The 21,111-nt window shown below is 59.0% G+C and overlaps 1 protein-coding gene across 1 annotated transcript; it reads right to left on the reverse strand.

Moving 5' to 3' along the window:
• Window positions 1–103: 103 nt before the first annotated feature.
• On the reverse strand, window positions 104–20,728 carry ERFL (ETS repressor factor like). Its single transcript, XM_031004087.3, has 6 exons — window positions 20,245–20,728; window positions 5,263–5,342; window positions 2,266–2,500; window positions 1,679–1,874; window positions 1,463–1,580; window positions 104–1,079 (listed from the first exon to the last, which is right to left on the reverse strand). Exons 2-6 carry the CDS (start codon window positions 5,327–5,329, stop codon window positions 631–633), a joined length of 1,065 nt encoding a protein of 354 aa, XP_030859947.1. The 5' UTR covers window positions 5,330–5,342; window positions 20,245–20,728; the 3' UTR covers window positions 104–630.
• Between the last annotated feature and the right edge of the window lie 383 nt (window positions 20,729–21,111).

Below are 21,111 nucleotides of genomic sequence, written 5' to 3' on the forward strand. Positions count from 1 at the left end.
CCGTTACTCCCCAGGCACTCCGCACACACACTGGGTATGAGGCGTCTCCCTGACACCGCCCTCCAGCTCCCACCCCCGATCCCCCATGCTCAGCACTGGGCACCCCGAGTCTCACTCTCTGTTCTTTTATTTCTGTAGTAAACTCTCTGGAGGTGACTGTCGGGATCATGGGGAGCTGGTGGGGAGGGGGGCCCCTCCTGGGTGGGGGCTGGGGGCGGGGTTATTGCTCTGAGCTCCCTGTCCCCAGGGGGGCCTATATGGGGGGGTGTCAGGACTGGGGCCAGCACAGGGGTTTTGGAGACACGGCCACACAAACACTTGGGGCATAGCACAGGGGTGGGCAGGCGGGGCAGGCTGGGCGCCATATTGCACTTTGGGAGTGGGGCCAGGCGGGGACCCCCCTCAAACTGGAGCCTGGGGAGGAGGCTGGAGGCCATCACATTCCCTCTGTCCTCTGTGGAGGGGGAAGTGAGACCCCCCACTCTGGGGCTGGAGAAGGAGACTGGGGCAGCAATGTGCCCAGACCTGGGAGGTGCTGAGGGCTGGTCCTGGGCCTTGGGCCAGGCATCAAGGGCAGACGGGCAGCCACCCTGGTCCCTGCCTCAGCAGAATCCATTGCCCCCTGCTGGCTCAGCTGCCGGTCCCCCCTTTGCCCGCCTTTGCCTTGGGGGGTGCCGGGAGACCCTCATCGCCCTCGCTGTCAGAGCTGCAGCCGCTGACGTCGGTGATCTCCAGCTCCGAGTCGCTGTCCTCCTTCCCACCAAGGGCAGCCTCTGGACCCCCAGCCCCCGGCAGCGCCAGGCGAGGGGCCGCTGCCAGGCCCGGGGGGCGCTCGGGGCCCAGGCCCTCCCCTGTCGAGGCCAGCAGGGGCGCGGCTGTGGGGCCTCCCCCTGCCCCTGACGAGGGCAGGTGGCCCAGGGAACTGGCCAGAGGGTTGGGGTAGAAGTGCGGGGGGTAGAGAGAGGGAGGCAGCTTGGGGAAGGGGCCTGTGAGGTACGGGTTAAAGTTCCAGGGGTACTCAGGGAAGGCGCGGCCATAAGGACCCAGCAGGCCAGGGGGCTTGGAATAGCTGGTGGCACCTGGGGGGCACAGGGGTAGGTCAGGCTGGGGCACCTGCCTGCCTGGGGACCAGTAAAGGGGGCTGCCTCCCTGCCATATCCCACCCCATCTCCCCGCATCCCTCCTACATGGCATCTTACCCCCTCACACAGCTTCCCCCAACTCCATCTCCTCCCACTCCCCCACTTGTCTTCCCATTCCTTAGGCACCCCTGAAAGCCCCTGTCTCCCTCATTTCCCCTCCCTCACATCACATCCTTTTCTGGGTTTTACACACACACACCCTACAACCTGGCCCTGGGCCCCCTTCCCCATCTCTTCTCTTGTCTTTTCTCATCCTCTTCCCTCAAGCCTGCAGCTTCTCCCACTGTGCCCCCAGCACCCCAGAACCTCCAGGCTCTTACCAGAGCCCAGGAACGGGAAAGGGCTGTCCAGACGCAGTTTATCTGTCTCGGAGGTGAACAGGGGTGTCCGGGCCCCTGGCTCTCCCAGGCGTGGGGCAGAGAACAGGGTTTGCAGGGTCTAGAGAGGGAGTGGGAGAAGCCGCCCTGCTCAGACTGTCCCCTCCCCAGAGTGGGCACCAAGTGCCTCGGTTCCAGGACCCCAGTACCCAGACTCACCTCAGGGGTGAGGGGAGGAGCATCTGGCCCTGGGGCCCCCGCAAAGGGACTGGGGGTCAGCAAGAGTGGGGAGCCAGTGGCAGCTGCCGCCATGTCCAGCAGCGGGTAATTGACAAGCACGACTTTGCTGAAGTTGAACTTGTAGGTGAACCTCTTCCCTTTGGTCTTGTGGAGAATCCGCTTGTTGTAGTAGTAACTGTGGGGAGAGCGGTGGTGTTGGGGAGGTGCAGGGGGAGCCCTGGGGCGGGATCTGGGGTTTCTTAATGCGTGTGCTGTCCCAGGCATGGTGCACAGAGCACTAGAACTTGGGGAAACTGAGGCTCACAGAAGTCCCTTAATAGGGATCACAGGGCAAGGAAGGGATGAGGCAGGAGCGGGGACCCTGCTCTGCAAGACTCCAAAGCCCAGGTTTAGGGGTCCCTCCTCCTCGCCTCCCTTCCACTCACAAGTAGTGATGGCGGCTACTCACGCACAGCCCTGTGCCTTGTGGGATCCAGCAGGAACCTGCCCCAGGATGCAGAGGGGGCACCAGAGGGACAGTTGGGGGAAAAGGACAAGGTGGGATCCAGCCCCAAGCCCTTCCTCACCGCAGGGCCCGGCTCAGCTTGTCGTAATTCATGTGGGGCTTGCATTTGCGAATACCCCACAGCCGGGCCACCTCATCGGGGTCTTTGATGACGAATTCCCCGTAGTCCCCCTGCCAGGCTATGACGCCCTGGTACTCCTCCTTCTGCAGCAGCTCCAGGATAAAGTGCCACAGCTGGATCTGCCTCGAGCCAGGGGATGACTCTGGCTTGTAGGCCCAATCCGGGAAGGCAAACCCTGGGGACGGGAGGCAGGGAGTGGCCTGGGGTCAGGATGCCAAGTCCAGGGCTCTGGGTCCTGCTGGACTCAGTAACCTGGGAGGCATGTAGTTCTCCAGTCTCAGGCATCTTTAGGGACCTGGTTTCCACTCTCCAAACCTCCTCCCTTTGTGTCTGGTCCCCAAATTACCCAAATAAGGGCAAGAACCCAGTCATCCAGGGAGCCTGGGTTGGTACCAGTCTGATCCCCTACCTTGGCATAGCTCCCCCAGGCTCAGCATCCAGAGGTGGAGTTGGGAGGGACTGGCTTCCTGCACCCATGACAGTGAGGAGGAATGGGAGGGAGGGGCACCCGCCTCCAACAGCGTTAGTCCTCTCACTGCCCCCAGCCAGCCCCAGGAGGTCTCTAGTCTCTTGTACCCTGCAGTGCCCTCAGCTCTTACTGTCTGTTCCCCATTCCCTGTCCCCTGCTCCACCTTTCGACATTCCCCAGAACCCCCCACTGACCCATCCTGGCATATCCAGGCTGGGGCTCTGCGCATGTCTGTACCTGCCTGTGTATTTGTACCTTTCCCGTCCCTGTGTCCCCTCCACCCCATATCCATGCCCATGTCCGTCCAAGAGCAGTCCAGAACGGTGTGTGTGTGTGCGTGGACACACACATGCCCACGGAAGACATGTCACACAGACATCAGTTCACTTGCCTGAGACACACAGCCACACTGGGACACAGGCACACCGGAGTGCCACACTCATGCTGGGGGCCACCAAGGCTGACATGGCAGACACGGGCTGCGCAAGACTCAAGGTCACGTCATCTCAACAACCCCACAGTGCACACCCATCACAACACACAAATTACACACCTCAAGACTGGGACTTACTAACAACACAAATGCCTGACAAGACACACACAGGACCCCAAATGCCCAAAGAACACACTGGACGATGGAGACGGTGAACACAGCAGCAAGATATCCATGTCCCCAGACACACAAGGTGACAGCATGTCAGTAGAGCAACTTCCCAAACCTGCACACAGAGGCACCCACATGTCAGCACTGACACCCCCGGCTCACTCAGCATCACGTCTCGCATGCAGAGGGGAGTACTCCACTGTCCACATACCCCCAGGAGCTGGGCACCCCGAAATATCACCTCCCATGCAGAAGGCCCCAAGCCCTGGGTCCAACTTCTGTGTTCACTCTTATGCCACATCCTCTGTCCCCTTCCCCCTCCTCAGAGACCCCAGACCCAGGCATGAAAATAGAAGGCAGAGTGAGTCCATAAAAAGCTGGCAGCAGTGCAGGAGAGAGGAGACTGCTGTGCGCCAGGGCAGGGGAGACCAGCATCGCCGTGTCCACTTGCTGTGTGATTACGGGCAGGTCCTTACCCGCTCTGGTTTAGAACTGCACAGGTGGAAGGCAAGGGGGCGCAGGGTCCCACCCAGGCTGCCTGGTATAGAAAAGTGGGTGCTTGTGCCTCCTGGCCTGAAGGCCAGGGAGCTCCAGGCAGTCTCCTTGAGGGAGAATTTTTATCTCAATTCATTTTTGGGTCTTTCTCACCTCCCATGACAGGGCTGGATCCAGACTCCAGCTCTGACCCATTCCACACCCAGAACACATCCTACTGGGGAGGCAACTGTATCACAGACACGCCCACAGGACCCCAAGGTGACAACAGGACACCCAACCCAATACTCCATCTGTCCTCGAATGCACACCCTCAAATATGTTGTACCTATGAGGCACAGGCACAGCTAGAGAGCGGACCCCCAAACTCAGTAGGCAGACACACATGTGACAGACAAACCCCCAGAATTCACTCATGTGCACATGGACCCTACGCTGAAAACCAGACACAGCCCCCAACACAGAGGCCCAGGGATGCATCCCCCCCACAGCCCCAAATGCACCAAGACATCCATGCGGAACGCCACACACCACGAGACAGACCGCAAGAAACAGGCAAAGGCTCCTCACCCCACTCAGGCAGAGGCACAGTCGGCAAGCCGGCAGACACCCCCATCCCAAAATGCGGACACGCCCAGCCCAGAGACACTCAAGTAGCCTCAGATGTGCACGTACAAGCAAATACACAAGCTCACACAAAGACAGGCTCTGCAGACACATTCTCCCAGTGTGACCCCTTCTAGAAACACTGAAGTGTGACACAGGGACACACTGAAATGAGACCCCAAATAACCTAGGACAGAGTCTGTCTGTCTCTCATACACACACACACACCCCTCCCGCTGCACATCGGCGTGGTGTCTGACCAGCTTCACCGTCCACCACCCCCAGTTCCAAGCCTCCACTCTGAGCAAGCTGTCCTCTTTCCTGGGTCTCGGTCTGGCCGGGTCGTGCCTGCACGTACCCCTGACCGGGCAGTGCCGTCTGTCTACCTGTCCATCCGTGCCTGGCCTAGTGCCCCCTCCAGCCCAGTCCCTGCTCTCTTTTCCCCGCAGGTCCTGCGTGGGAGCAGGCTGAGACGTGCGTGGCAGGGATGCCCCCCTCCGTCCTCACCCCTCACTCACTTCCGTACCCTCCCAGAAGACCCACCTACCTATCCCCCCAGCACGCAGGCGGCAGGGGAATCTGGCTGCGAAGTTTTTAGCCAAGTTTCTCAGAAGGGGTTTGATTTGGGGGACTGACCAAGACTGAGAGAGAAGGACCCACGGACTAGAGTGAGACACGTGGAGACACGGAGAGAAGGGGGATGCGGCTCACTGGGGAAGCCTGAGGGGTGGGGGAAGGGGTGGGGGAGGTCCGGGCCAGTTACCGGGGGTCCAGAGAGCCGGCAGGGCGGGCGGGGCGAAGAGAAGGTCGGAGACGCAGCTACAGTCCATGGCGGAGCCGGCCCTGCAGAGGCCGGGAGGGACACACGGGGACGGGGTGGGCAGGAGAGACAGACACAGGTCAGCCAGCGGGGCGCTGCCCGGGGCCTTCCCCTCTCCCAGGTCCCCACCCCAGCCTGACACCCTCTCCCCGCAATCCCTCCTGCCCACTCCCTCCCGCAGGCACCGCTCTGTCCCCAGCCGCTCCCGGCCCCGAGACCCCGTTCCTTCCCTCCCAGCCTCTCCTCCCGCAGCCTCCTCCTCACTCGGTGCCTCCATCACTAACTACGCCGCTCCCAGCCTCCCTCCCCGCTCCCCGCCACTGGCTCACGCTCTCACACTCGCTGGCTCTCACGCACGCCCGCCCGCCGCTCGCGCCCCGCACCGTCTCTGCTGCCGTCTCCCGTCCCCGCTCTCCCGCCTGACCTCCCGGGTCGGTCGGTCCCTGCGTCTCTGGGTCTCCCTCTGTCTCTCTCTCTGGCTGCCCCAGATTTATCTTGTTCTATAACTTGCCCCCACACCCGCCCCACCCGGACGACCCCCAGGCGGGCTCTTCCAGCCCAGGCGCAGCCCTGACCCGCAGCCGCCCAGGACGGGCTGCAGGGGGGCAGGCCCAGCACCCCCTCCTCCAGTCCTCAACCCCACAGGGCAGCCCCCAGCGCCCTGCAGGAGGCCTCCACAGACCCCAGACCTGCTGCTCACCCTGAAGACCCCTGTCACTTGGATCTGCCTCCCTCCTCAGACACCCCTTCCCCTCACATCTGCCTCCCGTCAGACCCCCTCCCTCAGACACTCCCTCTCCCTAGATATCTTACGCCCCTAAGATACTCCATCCCCTCCTCACTCCAGTCTCCCCGCACCTTTCCCCCTCTTATGGCGCCTCCCCTCCACACACACACCCTTGCAATCCACTCCCTCTCACACCCCTCCGCAGACACACGCTGCCCTCGCGCTCCTGAGACCCCTCCCCTCGGGCACTTCAGCCCCTCACTGCCACCCTCAGACCCCACCTCTGGAGCACCTTCTTCCTGGAGACCCCCCAGACGCTCTCAAAAACCCACTCCTCTTAGACACCCTGATACTCCCCACTGCTCCCATGCGCCCCCCAGCCAGAAACCCCTCAGACCCTGGCAGCCCACACTGTGTTCCCCCGTGAGCCCCGCCTACCCCCTGGACACTGGACAAGACTTTTCAGACACCCCATGTCCCCTCAGACTCGCCAGGTCTCCCCACAGAGGCCCCAACCTCAGATGCCCCCACCTCCCATCTGCCTCCCGGAGCCTCCCCTGTCCCAGGCCCCCTCTGTTCCCACACCTGTCTCCCCGTCTTTCTCCATCTGCCCCGTCTCGGTATCTCTCCCTCTCCATCTCTGTCTCTCCCGTCACTTGGTCTCTTCTCCCTTCCGTCTCCCCCCACCATCTCCCTTCCATTTCTGTCTGTCTCCTCCACCAAGGGGGTCTCTCTCCCCACCTCACTGCCCTCTCCCTCTCTCTCCATCTCCTCCTCCACCCCTCAGTCTCTTCCCTGTTTCTCCATCTCCCACCCCTGCTTCTTCTCCGTCTGTCTCTCCATCTTCCCAGTGTGTCCATCTCTATCTGCCTATGACTTTCTCCCCATCTCTGCTATCCGTCTTTCCCTCCCTTTCCACCATCTCTGTCTCTGTCTCTCCCTCCCCTTCCACCATCTCTGTCTCTGTCTATCCTTCCCCTTCCACCATCTCTGTCTCTCCCTCCCTTTCCACCATCTCTGTCTTTCCCTCCCCCTCCACCATCTCTGTCTCTGTCTCTCCCTCCCTTTCCACCATCTCTGTCTCTCCCCCCTCCACCATCTCTGTCTCTGTCTCTCCCTCCCTTTCCACCATCTCTGTCTCTCCCCCCTCCACCATCTCTGTCTCTGTCTTTCCCTCCCTTTCCACCATCTCTGTCTCTGTCTCTCCCTCCCCTTCCACCATCTCTGTCTCTGTCTATCCTTCCCCTTCCACCATCTCTGTCTCTCCCTCCCCCTCCACCATCTCTGTCTCTCCCTCCCCCTCCACCATCTCTGTCTCTGTCTCTCCCTCCCTTTCCACCGTCTCTGTCTCTCCCTCCCCTCCATCATCTCTATCTCTGTCTCTCCCACCCCCTCCACCATCTCCGTCTCTGTCTCTCCCTCCTCTTCCACTATCTCTGTCTCTGTCTCTCCCTCCCCCTCCAGCATCTCTGTCTCTCCTGTCTCTGCCCCCACCGTGTCCCTGTCCCACGTCTCTCCAGCAGCCCCCCTCCCCCACACCTCTCCCCCACCCATCGCTCTCCCACCTCCCGCTCTCTTTGCCTCTCAGGGTCCCCCTCCTTCCTCCCCCCACCCCCACCCCCTATTGGCCCCTCTCATTTCCGTGTTGGTTTTGATTTCTCTTCCCGACGCTTTCAACTCCCCGCCGCCTCCTCCGGACACGTTATAACGAGGAGCCGTGGGATCGGCGCTCCGGGCCCTGCTCCCACGCTCCCCCCGCCGTGTCTCACACGCATCTCTGCCATCTCGCGGTCTCTGTGGCCACTTCTCCCCGTCTCTGTGCCCAGCCTTCATCCTGTGTCAGGCCCCACAGGGACCTGGACCCCTCGCCCTTGCCCATCGCCTCTGCCGCCCTGTCCCCGTCCATCCGTCCGTCCCTCCCATCTCTGGGTCTCCATGCCTCCCTGTCTCTTGGTTCCCACGTCGTCTCCACTTCTGTGTCCCCACGTCTCTGTGTCCCCATGTCTCTGGGTCTCCACATGGCTCTGTTTTAATGTCTAGGGTCTCCACACCCCTGTCTCTGTCTCCACATCTCCATATCTCCTCCTCCTCAAGTCCCTGTCCTGTCCCCATGTCCCCCATCTCTGTCTCATCTGTCTCTGTCTCCATGCCCCATCTCCCTGTCTCTGTGTCTCTGTCTCCATATCTCCATCTCCATGTCTCTGTCTCTGTTTCTGTCCCGGTGTCCGTCTCTTGGGGTCCCTTTGATCTCACCCTGCCCCTGGCGCCCCCCTGGCCCCATTGATCGCTGATCGACCGATGGAGGGAGCGCGGCCTGCGGGGCCTGGGGCTGCAGGGCCAAACAGGGCCTGGCAGGACGACCGGACAGATGGACAAACGGCCCCAGCCCCAGTGGCCGTGGATGGGGAGCAGCCACAATCCCCCGCCCCCCTCCCCCCCGCCGGCCGGCGTGGTGCGGATGGGTACTCCAGGCAAGCTTTAATTTTTAATTTTATTTTGCTTCCTCCACCCCCCCTTCGCCCCCCATCTCTACCGCCCGCAGCCATGGCACCGAATGTGTGTGCGCATGTGAGCGAAGCGGTGTGCAGAGGCGCTGGGCAGGCGAGGGCCCTCCTCCCTTCTCTCCCTGCCAAGCACAACCACACAGGCCCACACACCAACCCAGGCACGCACACCACCACGTCCCACACAGCACACATCACACAGATGCACACACCAGCACAGCCACACACACATCATCACATACCACACACTGCATGAGCCCACATGTCAACAAAGTCACACACAGCACCACGTCCCACACAACACATCACACACACCAACAAAGCAACGCATACCACTGCTGCCACACACAACCCACATCACACAGATGCATGTGTCAGTAAAGTCACACACCAACACTGTCACACAGTCACACACACACATCAGCATAGTCACAGACGCACAGAAACAGACACACAGTTTTACACAAATACACACATGACACATCAATTCAATCTCACACAGAAACAAAGACACAAAATCACAAATCCTAGACACACTGTGTAAACACATAATCACACATTGAGGCTCACAATCAAATACAGAAACCCAGATTCCCAAGCACACAATCACACACTGAGACAACAGCACACAGAAACAGACACACAGTCACACAACCAAGCACCACCGACCCTCAAGCGCATACACATGCACTTGGTCACGCATGGAGCCGTAGAGATACACACACCAGCACCAACCCAGACAGCCAATGCACACGGCCACACACACACCCATTCACAGACACAGTCACAATCACACACACACACCAAGATCACGGACCCAAACATACGACCGACACAGCGGCCCCTGCAGAGGTACACACAGACACACCCAGACACACTGGGTAGGGGTGGGCACTCAGAGATGACCCCAACCCAAGGCCCCTGCCACTCCTGCTCCCACCATCCCCATCTGTCTGCCTGTCCCTCCATCTGCGAACTTCCCGAGCGTGTCTCTGCATGGGTGCGTGTGTGTGTGCACATATGTGACACGTGCCCTTGTCTCAGACCTGCTTCTGCGGCTGTCTCTCCAGACACAGGTCTCTCGGTCTCTCTCAGCCCCTTCGGGTGTCGGTGCATCTTTCTGTCTGTCTCTGTCACTGAGGGTCTTTTCTGCTCATCTTGGCCTGCCTGTCTTTCTAAATATCTCCATCTCTGAGTGTCTCTGTTTCCCCCATCTCTCTCTCTGGGTGCCTCTCTCTGTCTCTCTCTGTCTCTGTCCCTCTCTGTCTCTGAGCTCTCTGTCATCTCTCTCTGCCTCTGTCTCCTAACGCCCCATCACCACGCCCCCCTGGGCTGGGGTTTAACCAGTTGTTTTGATTTCTCTAAGCTGCGCCGGCCGCCTCGGGAGCCGCCTCAGGCCTCGCACCCCCACCACCAGCCCCTTCATCCCTCACCCAGGCCCCCCCATCCCCACCTCCCCTTAACACAATCTGCACAAGTGGAATGAAAATTGATTTTTTTTTTAAATTTCATATCTTCTCCGGGGCTCTGTCTAAAGAGGAGAGAGACGCGGCCCAAGACCCTTCTGCCACCACCGCCCCCGCATGCACACACCATGCCCCAAAGCACACGCACGCACACACACACACACCCCAACTGCACCCACCCATGGCCACACGTTCAGGCACAATCTGGGGACATATCCCTCCTTACGCCACACGCCCATGTAGGACACATCTGTGCACACAGTAGAGACCCACAGTGACACCCACTAGTAGGCACACACACACCATGCACAGCCCCAGCCATGGGCCGGCTGCCAGCCCCACCCATCTGTTGCCACACAAACGAGCCCCCAACACCCTGTCCCATCTGGGTGCACGAAGCCAGCTCCCCGCGGTCACACACTGTGTGTGTGTGCTCACACACCTGTCTGTCCAGACTATAGCCACGTCCATGTGTACTCAGAGCAGGCTCAGGGGCCGGCCCTCGACAGGCACCAGGAGACCCTGTGCCTGTCTTGGAGAGGAGGGGGTTCAGGGGTGATGTGGGGTTTCCTGCAAGGGCATGCCCCCCCATCCCGGACGCCACCCCCATTCCCACACTGCCCACATCAAATGCTCTGGCCTGACCCTGGTTGGGGGTGCCTTTGTGCCTGGGGTGTACCCATACCCCACACGTATACACCACATATACACCACACATACCACATATACACACCACAAACACACCATACATACACACCCCCACCACACACATACCCACCACATACACCACACACACACCTAGCCCCACACACCACATACACGCACATGGTACACACCACATACACCACACACCATACCACACACACCACACATACACCACATACACACACCATATCACACACACCACACACATCACACACACACATAAATACACCACACATCCACCACATACACACCACACACGCACCACGCACACCACACACACACCACACACACATCACACACACACCATACACTCACCATACACACACACCACATCACTAACCCTCACATACATCACACACAGTACATACACTACCCATCACAGACACACCACACACACCACATATCCGCCACACACCACGTACACACCACACACCACCCCACACATACACACACCACATCCACACCACATATACATCTACCACACACACCACACACCACACACTGCATACACACCATACACACACACACCACATCACTCTCACATACACCACACACGCTACACTACCCATCAGACACACCACACACCGCATATCCACACACACCACATACACTACCCATTACACACATACACCACACACACATCATACACACCACATACACTACTCACCATACACACATGCACACCACACACCACACACACACCATACACACACACCGCATACACACCACACACATCACATACACACCATACCACAGACACTATACATCACACCACATACACAACACTGCATACACACACACACCCACACACATTACACCACACCACATGCCACACACAACACACATACCACACACATCACCCACATACCACACACCACACTCACACACCACTTGAAGCTTACTACTCTCAATACCACACCTTGTAATCCCCACATGGACACACACAAAACCAGTCATCCTGGTGAAGCTGACACCAGAAACAGCTTCACACACAGACTTTGGCACAAGTTCACAGAAGTTGCACACACATGTGCCATCCAACAGCCACACATAAACATGCAACCACACAAACATACACAATCAAACATACACAAACAGTCATCAGTGCTCTTTAGGGCTGGACACACAGTATCACTCAATTGTTATGAACCAACACTCAAGCTGATACATTTAGCTCCTACAAATTACCACGCACGTGTGCACGTGCACGTGTACACACACACACACACACGTCCACATCTGAACCCAGACTCAGACACAAGCCCACAAGCTCAGAGACACAACAGCAACCCCTGAACACCAACACAGTGCCACACAAACACACAGCTGGTCTGTGACACACAAGATTTTGGGGGCTCTTCCTCAGCTGCGTCCTTCACACCCACACTCACCAGCCCAGCTGCCAGGGTCCTCTCAGGGTCGCACTCACTTGGTCCTTCCACCCTGTTTCTCTGGGACTGAGCCTCCTCATCTTGCCCTCAGAGATAAGAGCTGCCCCAGGTCCCTGAGGCCCACCCTGCACAGCCACACCATGTGAAAACACCAGACATGGTACAACTCCAGAGCTTTGGACGGTCACACCAGATGCAGCTGAGCACCACACACGTCACACAGACATGACACGCTCACAGACATGACGCGCTCACAGACATGATACGCCCAGACGTGACGAACTCACAGACATGACACGCCCACAGACGTGACACACCCAGACATGATGAGCTCACAGACATGACATGCTCACAGACATGACACGCTCACAGACATGACACACCCAGATGTGACACACTCACAGACATGACACGCTCACAGACATGCGCTCACAGACATGACACGCTCACACATGCGCTCACAGACATGACACGCCCAGACGTGATGCACTCACAGACATGACACGCTCACAGACATGCGCTCAGACATGACACGCCCAGACGTGACACACTCAGACGTGACGCGCTCAGACGTGAGGCACAGACATGACACGCTCACAGACATGACACGCTCACAGACATGACACGCCCAGACATGATGAACTCACAGACATGACACACAGACATGACGCACTCACAGACATGACACGCTCACAGACATGATGCACTCACAGACAGGACATGCCCAGATGTTACGCACTCACAGACGTGATGCGCTCACAGACAGGACATGTGTGGCTCCACTCAGCACCCATACTTAGTCACCTGTGCCCAGGAGCACGCATGTCTACACAGGTCACATTCACAGACACTGTGACACAAGTCACACAGTCATGTGCACACGCACACACACACTCGGTCTTCTGCCTCGACTGCACTGTGCAGGACACACAGAGGGACAGAATGGCAGACAGGGCACTGGATTCCCAGGCTGGGGAAGGTGTGTCTGCTACCCTCGCTTGAGAGGTGGGGAGGCTCCAGGCCAGAGACAGAGAGGCCTGTGTGTGGGGCAGGGGTGGAGACCCACACCCCCCTCCCTCTGTCTCTCCCTCTCTGTCTCTGTCTCTGCCTCCGGCCCTGTGTGTGTGTCTCTGCATCTCTGTCTCTCTCCCTGAGTCTCAGTCTCCGCACGATGTCCCTGGGGCTGCGGACAGCAGCGCTCCGAATGGTGTCAGTTGAGGGGTGGCGAGGGAGCGTCCCTGGGGAGGTGGGAGCCGTAGTGCCACGCACCCCGCCTACCAAACAGCTCTGGGGGAGGGGAGAGGGAGGGCGGAGGTGCCACCGCGAGGCGAGGCGGAGGGAGGTGTCGCTGCTCCCCGACCTCACTCGTGGACCCCGCCTCCCCTCAGAGACCCAGAGAGACGGAGGAACTGGAGGCTGGGGTGGGGGCACAGAGAAGGGGAGACGTGCAGGGAGGAAGGGAGACTGAGGGTGTGGAGCGTGACACATGGAGGACTGAGAGGAAGCAGGAGTGAGACACGGAGGGAGATGGAGGGGGAGAGGCGGGACATGGGGAACCCCACCAGGGGAAGGCACAGAGAAGGAAAGAGACACAGAGGACAAGAACGGGTCCCACAGAAACAGGAAGCAGACTGGGAGCCACATGCACACGCAGAGAGAAGAGAGAGACAGAGACAGAGAGACAGGCGGGAGAGATCCGAGGTGGGGAAACACGGCAGAAGGAGCGAACCAGAGAGGCTGAGACAAAAGTAGATTAGAAAGCTGGAGGTCACGGGAGAGCGAGGGCCGCACCGGAGACCCTGGGTTGGGAGGAAGGAGAGAAGGGGGCAGAGATGCGGAAAATTGAGGGATTAGGGCAGAGGCAGGAGAGGGATGCAGGCGAGCCCGGCCCTGGAGGTGGGAGTGGAAGGCTCAGGTGTAGGCCGGGTGGCGGGCAGACCTAAGGTGTGGATTCCTCGTCCTCTGCCCCACCTCGCCCTTCTTCAGTCCTAGGAGGTTGGTGTCCCCTGGGAGTCCGACCCATCCCAGCTTCAAAGCCCACCCTACCCCTCCTCCTCCTCATCTCCACCAGGCCCCACCCCACCCAGACCCCAGCTCCATCCTCTACCTCTCCTCCTGGTCCTCATCCCCAACTCCCACCCCTTCCCCACCCTTGCCTTCATTCTACCTCCACCCCCAGCCTCACTCCACATCGGGCCCCACCCCTCTATCAGAGTGACAGACGGTAGGGAAATGACTGTTATTTGGTGATGCTGGAGGGGTGGGGGCAGAGAGCTGAAGCGGGGTGTGGTGTACACCAGAACCAGCTACTCAGGGAGCCCAGAGACCCAGAGTCCTTCTAGATGGCAACCACCAAGGGCCAGGGCTCAGGCATCCCGACAGAGCCCGGGGCTTGGCACCAAGAGTGTACTGAGGAAATTATGTTGAGGTGGAATCCAGATTAAACTGTGCTCAGCAGGGAATCAGGGAGACAGAGATAGCAGATCAAAGGGACAGAAAGCAGGAGATCAAGGGACAGAAATGAGGAGGGCAAAGAGACAGGGTCAGAGGGCTGGGGAAATAGGGATGGAGCCGAGAGCTAGAGGGGCAGATGGATGGGACTGAGATGCGGGAGCACACAGGGACAGGGAATCGGATGACAAGGAATTGAGGACAAAAATGGGGAGAAGTGGGTGATCCAGGGTTAGAGAAAAGGAGGAACAGAGAAATGGGGTCAAAGACCCAGGAGGGCAAACATGAGGGGCAGATAACTGGGAACCGGAGAGAGACTCCGACGACGAGGGACCGGAGACAGTGGGGCAGGCCTGAGGGCTAGGGCGAGGGGCGGGTCCTGGGTGGGCTGAGGCTGGAGCTGGGTGCCGGGCCACCAGGGATCCCACAAGGGCCGGGGTCCAGCCGGGCTGGGGGGGACTCAGGGCTCCAGGGGCATCAGGCGCGGTACTAATTCAGCGCCATCGATCAGACGGGATGAGAGCAATAAATTATTGTGACAAGATGCAATCCTGGCCCGCGCACTGCCGCCGAGGCGGATCGATCCCTGTCCCCAGCCCCACACCGGGTCCCATGCCCAGGCCTGGGCTGGCGGGGATGCCTCTGCCCACCTCTCCCTCCATTCTCCACCCTGAACACACTCACTCCCACTGACAGCCAGGTGAAGGGAATGTGAGGGGCAGCCTAGGGAAGAGGCGGGAGGGGGCTGGGGGAACCCACAGAAGGAAGTTCAGCGCCCCCTCTGACCCAGGCCTTTTGCTTCCCTCAGCACCCCATCCTCACCACCACCTGTGAGGTAGGAACTGCCATGATGGATGCCCATTTCACAGATGTGGAAACTGAGGTTCTGACAGGAAAAGTAACTTGGCCAAAGTCCCACAGGGACGAGGTGAGCCTGGACTTGAATGCAGGTCAGTATGACTCTAGGCCCCCGATATTTGTACTGTCAGAGGACAGAGCAAGGGCCAGAGACAGAAAAGGAGGAAAGAGACAAGACAAGGAGACAGACACAGAGTCCAGGATATGGAGAAACTGAGAGAGAGTCAGAGAGCTGTAAAGACCCTGTATGGAGAAAAACAGGCACAGACAAAGACAACCAGAGAAATACAGAGAACAAAGAGAGACTGGGAGACAGACAGACAGAGACAAAAAGACAGGGTGAGACAGAGGAGTGGAGAGGCCAGAAACCAAGAGAGACAGAGAGACTCAGAATCAAGACAGGCAGACATGGACAGGGACAAGGAGACATGGGCAGGTGGTGGCAAAGGTGGAAATGGAGAAAGGAAATGAAAGTGAGGGTGGGCAGAAAGGAAAGGCCAGCATGCAGGGAGGGGCGGTGTGGGAGGCAGGAGTGTGTCTGGGGAGACAGGGGTGTGCTGGGAGGGGGCTGTGCTGGGGGTGTGTCTGGGGAGGTGGGGGTGGATCTGGGGAGGCGGGGGTGTGCTGGGAGGGAGCTGTGCTGGGGGGGTGTCTGGGGAGGCGGGGGTGTGCTGGGAGGTGGCTGTGCTGGGGGGGTGTCTGGGGAGGTGGGGGTGGATCTGGGGAGGCGGGGGTGTGCTGGGAGGGAGCTGTGCTAGGGGGGTTGTCTGGGGAGGCGGGGGTGTGCTGGGAGGGGGCTGTGCTGGGGGGGTGTCTGGGGAGGTGGGGGTGCCCTGGGAGGGGGCTGTGCTGGCCCCAAACAGCTTGTGGGGGAGGTGGGGGTGAGCATGTGGAATGACAGCCTTAGCCCCAGGAGTCAATGGAGGGTGAGAAAGTGAGCCTGGAGAGTAGGGGAGATGGGGTTGGGAGGTAATGGAGAAGCAAGTGTCACCAAAGTCCCTGGGTGGATAGGTGTGTCTGTGGAGGGAAGAGGTCACCTGAGGGGCAGATGAGGGAGGTAAGGACACCTGGATGGCTAGGAGGGCAGTCTCTGAAGTCAGACAGCCTTGACTTGACTCAAATCTCTAACATCTACCTGTTTCTGGGACCTCAAAGAAACTCTCTGTACTCAGTTTCCTTCTCTGTAAAATGGGGACAAGAGGCAAGTACCTGCCTCATGAGGGTCCTGTGAGGACAAATGAGACAATGGGTGTGAAGAACTTGGTGTCTGTCACAGAGATGGATGGTGGTCTTAGTAATCGGGAGCTGTCATCACCATCACCCTCACCTTTATCCTCATTCTCATTGTCGCCATCAGTATATATGGGGAGGGGAGGTGTTATGTGGTGGAACAGGTGGGGCACACATTACAAGCACCTGCTACTCAGAGAGTGATACCTGGACCAGGTGTTTCTGATACACATTGAAGTCAGACAACCTCGGACTTAAGATGCTGTGCAGTGCGGGGAACAGGTGTGGGGGTGGCTGGGAACAGGCGACACATGTGTCTAACACATGCTACAGGTGTTATGCACGCGGAGGAAGGCGCTCCTCGAGGAGAGAGCTGGTCAGAGACACGTGCTAGGAAAGGGGACCGGTGTTTCTGGAGAGAAGCAGGTTGGAGACAGGTGTGAGAGATCTGAAGGTTTCTTCCTAAAGGTGTGGGGGTGACAGGCTGCAGGGACAGGTATCAAAAGTGAACATAGCAGAGAATGGGGCAGAGGTGTGCAGTGGGTTCCCAATGCTTGCAAAAGGTGCAAAGGGACTCCGGTCACATGGATGTTTGGGGGGAGGAAAAGGAGAGAGGTGGCTGGAGTGTGGGGAACCAGGTGCATGTCCATGGGACAGGGCTGTTTCCAGGAGAAGGTGACCCCTAGACCCAGCTGAAGAGATGTGAAGCAAAGAGAGATTAAGTGGGGGTATGTGTAGTGGGTGTTGAAGCCTCGGTATCTGTTTGCTGATTAAATGATTGAATGTGTTACCAGGGCAGAGGATTCCCTGGGATAAACAGGTGAGGAATGGCAGGTGCAGGGGGTTACTGGTGTGACCTTGTGCAGCAAGAGAGAGAGAGAAACATGGGAAATTAGGTATGTGGGAAAGAAGAGAAGTGGATAGAGAGTACCTGAGGGACAGGTGTGGGAAAACAGGTATACAGGTGATGCAGATACCTGTGGCCAAGGACAGACTCCTGCCCCAAACATGTGTGTGTAAAGTAATGTTGCGTATAGTGAGAGACCAGGAGAGGCAAAGACAGTGCAAGAAGGAGTGAGACACAGGTGAGCAAGTGTGCAGGTGGGACCGGGAAACTCTGAGGGGACAAGAGCTTGGAGGAAGGTATAATGGCAGGGAAGGCCATGAGGAGGGTACTAGTGTGTGGGTTGGTGTCAGGTGGTGCTTGGGGTTAGGACACAGGTGGGGAAGGTGCTTCTGTTGTCTGTGATGAGTAACCCGAAATGACAAGTAGGAAAGACAGGTACGGGGGAATCCTTGGAAGTCAGTGTACCTTGGAAGTCAGGTACAGGTAGAGAAGGATGTGAGCGGCAAGTGTGCTCTTAGGTGACCTGTGTGTGGCCAGCTCTTCTGGAAGGGCAGGTGTTGGGGTGGTTAAGGAGGTGCAACACTGTCACGGAGGAGGATGGGTGAGGGCCAGGAGGCTGGGGACTGGCGGGGGCAGGCCTTACCTGAGGGGACAGGTTAGCAGGTTGCATGTGTGAGTGCTTGTGTGCAAAGGAAGGAATGTGTATGTGAGTGTGTGCATGTGTGGTGACTCGGTACTGCTTGAGAGGAGGAAGAGGTGAAGAAATATGAATGTGTGAGGAACACGTGAGTTTGCAGCTTTAGGGGACAGGTGGGATGGCTCACGTACAGGTAGGAAGGGGCCAGTGTGACATGAAATGGGATAAAATGCAGGGATTCCAGTGGAAGGGGCAGATTTTAGAGAACAGGTATTACCTGGAGGGGCAGGTAAGAGGGCACGTATGCTCCCCGAGAGACCAGACATCTTAAGGGCAGGTGTGAGGGGGACAAGTGTTACCTGGAGGGGCAGGTGAGAGGAAATAGGTGTTACCTCCAGGGCAGATGAAGGGAACAGGTATGGAGGACAGGTGTTGCGTGCAGGCAGGTATGAGGAGATAGATGTTACCTGGAAGTCCAGATTTGGGGAGTTGAAGGGGGAACATGGATGTGACAGGTGCATTGATAGACAGGTGTGAGTGAAAGGTTAGTTACCTGAGGCCACAGGTGGGTGCAGTGTGACTCTGCCAGATGGTCTGCCACCTCGATTTCTCTCGCTCCCCTGTCCTCCCCTCCCTGGGGAGCCAGTTCTGGCTCTCGGGTCCCTCCCATGGCTCTGGCCCTGGGTGGGGCACAGAGTTAGCTCTGGGCTAGGCAAGGCCCGGCCTGCTGGCCTGCCGGGCAGCCAGGGCTCCTGAGGCTGCTTGGCGATGCGGAGCGCGTCTGGGCCGCGGCGGCCGGCCGGGCCGGGGGAGCGGGCGGGGGGGCCGTTTAGCCGTGATAGATCCGCGCGCCGCTTGTCTCTTAATCTCCGGAGCGACCGATCGATTCGCTATTTCCCTTTGTTGCCAGAAAATTCGATCCTGGGCCTGGAATTAGGTCCCCGGCTTAATCTGAGCGGAAACCAGTGAGGGGGAGACAGAGACAGAGATGCTGGGAGAGACAGAGACGGAGAGACAGTAAGAGACAGAGAGAGGCAGAGAGAGAGAGATAGAAAGACAGAGATGCCGAGAAAGGAAGAGACACAGGGAGAGATAAGCACAGAGATTTAGAGAGAGAGAGTCTAAGAGTTGGACCCAAAAAGGAAGAGAGAGATGCTGTGAGAGACAGAGATAGAGAGACAGATCCTGGGAGAGTTAGAGGTGGACACAGAGATGCTGTGAGAGACAGAGACAGAGAGACAGTGAGGAGAGACCCAGCCAGGGGAGAGATAACAGAAGTGGCCCAGCAGGGCCCTGCGACAGTGGTGGAATGATAGATAGAAAGGGTGTCCCAGAGGGCCCCGGCCCCACGAAGGTCAGGGCCAGGCCTGTACTCCCTGCCCCGAAGTGTGCAGACCCCAGAATTGGCCCAAATGTCCTTCCCACAGACCCTGTGACCCCTCATACCAAATATCCAGACCCCAGATATCCAGATCCAAATTAGCAGACCCTTAGCTTTGAACTCCAACTCCAAATCCAGACTTCTGGCCCCCTCAAGTCCAAACTCCTATGCTGACCCCCAGTCCCAGATATCCACACCCCCAGTCCTGACTCCCAGCCCCAGTCAGCTCCCAACCTCAGATATCTAGATCTTCCGCCCCAAGTGTCCAGTCTCTTGGCTTTGAGCCCCTAGGTCCCAAATATGCAAGCCCTCAGCCCTGACCTCTGAACCCCACTCAGAATCTAGCCCCAAATATCCAGACTCCTCAGCCCCAAACATCCAAATCCACCTTCAGGTCGGCCACCAACCCCCGTTCCCAGATTTTCAGTCCAGTCTCTTGCAGACCCCATCTCCGTGGCTCTCACTCGCTCTCCCTCCCCGCCCCCAAATCTCGCACTCCTGTCCCGAGGCCGCACCTCTAGCGCTACCCGCCTCCCACCTTCCCAGAGTTGGGCGCTGCCCCACCTGCCCCTTACAGCCGGGGCGGACGATCCCATCCGCCTACCCCTCCACCGGCTCGGAGGCCCAGCTTCTCAGGCCTCCCGGGACCACCCCCGCGCCCGCCCCCTCCTGGGGCGGGAATCCCCGCCCCCTCCCCGCCCCTGCGCCGTCCCGCGGCGCTCACTCACTTTCTGGGCTTTGCGCATCCACTCCGGTCCGGGGAGAAGTGTTTAAAGTTCGGATCCCGCAGCCATGGCCCCCGCGGCGTCCTGGGGAGGGGGCACCGGGGCGAGGGGCGGGGTGGGGGGAGATGCCCGGAGCCCCAGGGAGGCAGAGACCCAGAGGACGAGGAGAGGGAGTCTCTGAGACGTCGGGACAGGAGAGACTCAGAGACGGAGAGACAGCCAAGGAGACAGAGACGGGGAGACGAGCAGAGACGGGGAGATGCAGAGAGGGAGAGAGACAGCGAGATAGACGCGCAAAGAGAGCAGAGACGCGGAGAGCTGAGGACGGAGCTCCGGGCTGGAGCTCAGCGCAGCGAGCGCGGGCGGGCGCGCGCCGGGGACAGCCTGGCCGGCTGGGGGCGCGGGGCGGCCCTGCCTCCTGCGCCTTCTCCTCTTCCTCCTCTTCCTCCTGCTCCTCCTCCTCCTCGTTCTCCTCCTCCTCCCTCCACTCCTCTGCGCGCCGCGCGCCTCCCGCCCTCGCGGCCGCCCGGCCGGGCTCGGCTCGCAGATATATGGAGGCGGCGGCGGCGGCGCGGGGGAGGGGGCGGGGGCGCGATCGATGGAATATAATTTTCCTCAAACTCGGAAAATAAAGTTCAGAGCTGATCAAATTTGAAAACAGATGTCGAATCGCGACTCTAAATAAGGTTCGATCCCGGGACTGAGGGAGTGGGGGTGGGGCGGGGGTGGGTGGAGAGGTGGAGAGACCCCCCTCCTCTCCCCTTCCCTTCTCCTCCGCCCCGCTCCTCCCCAAGTGGACGCGCGGACAAACGGACAGGCGCGAGGTGGAGGTGGCGACGATGCGGCCAGGACCCCTGCTGGACACGCAAG

The sequence above is a fragment of the Gorilla gorilla genome, chromosome 20, assembly GCF_029281585.2.
Source record: "Gorilla gorilla gorilla isolate KB3781 chromosome 20, NHGRI_mGorGor1-v2.1_pri, whole genome shotgun sequence".
In the NCBI taxonomy this organism is placed as follows: Eukaryota; Metazoa; Chordata; class Mammalia; order Primates; family Hominidae; genus Gorilla; species Gorilla gorilla.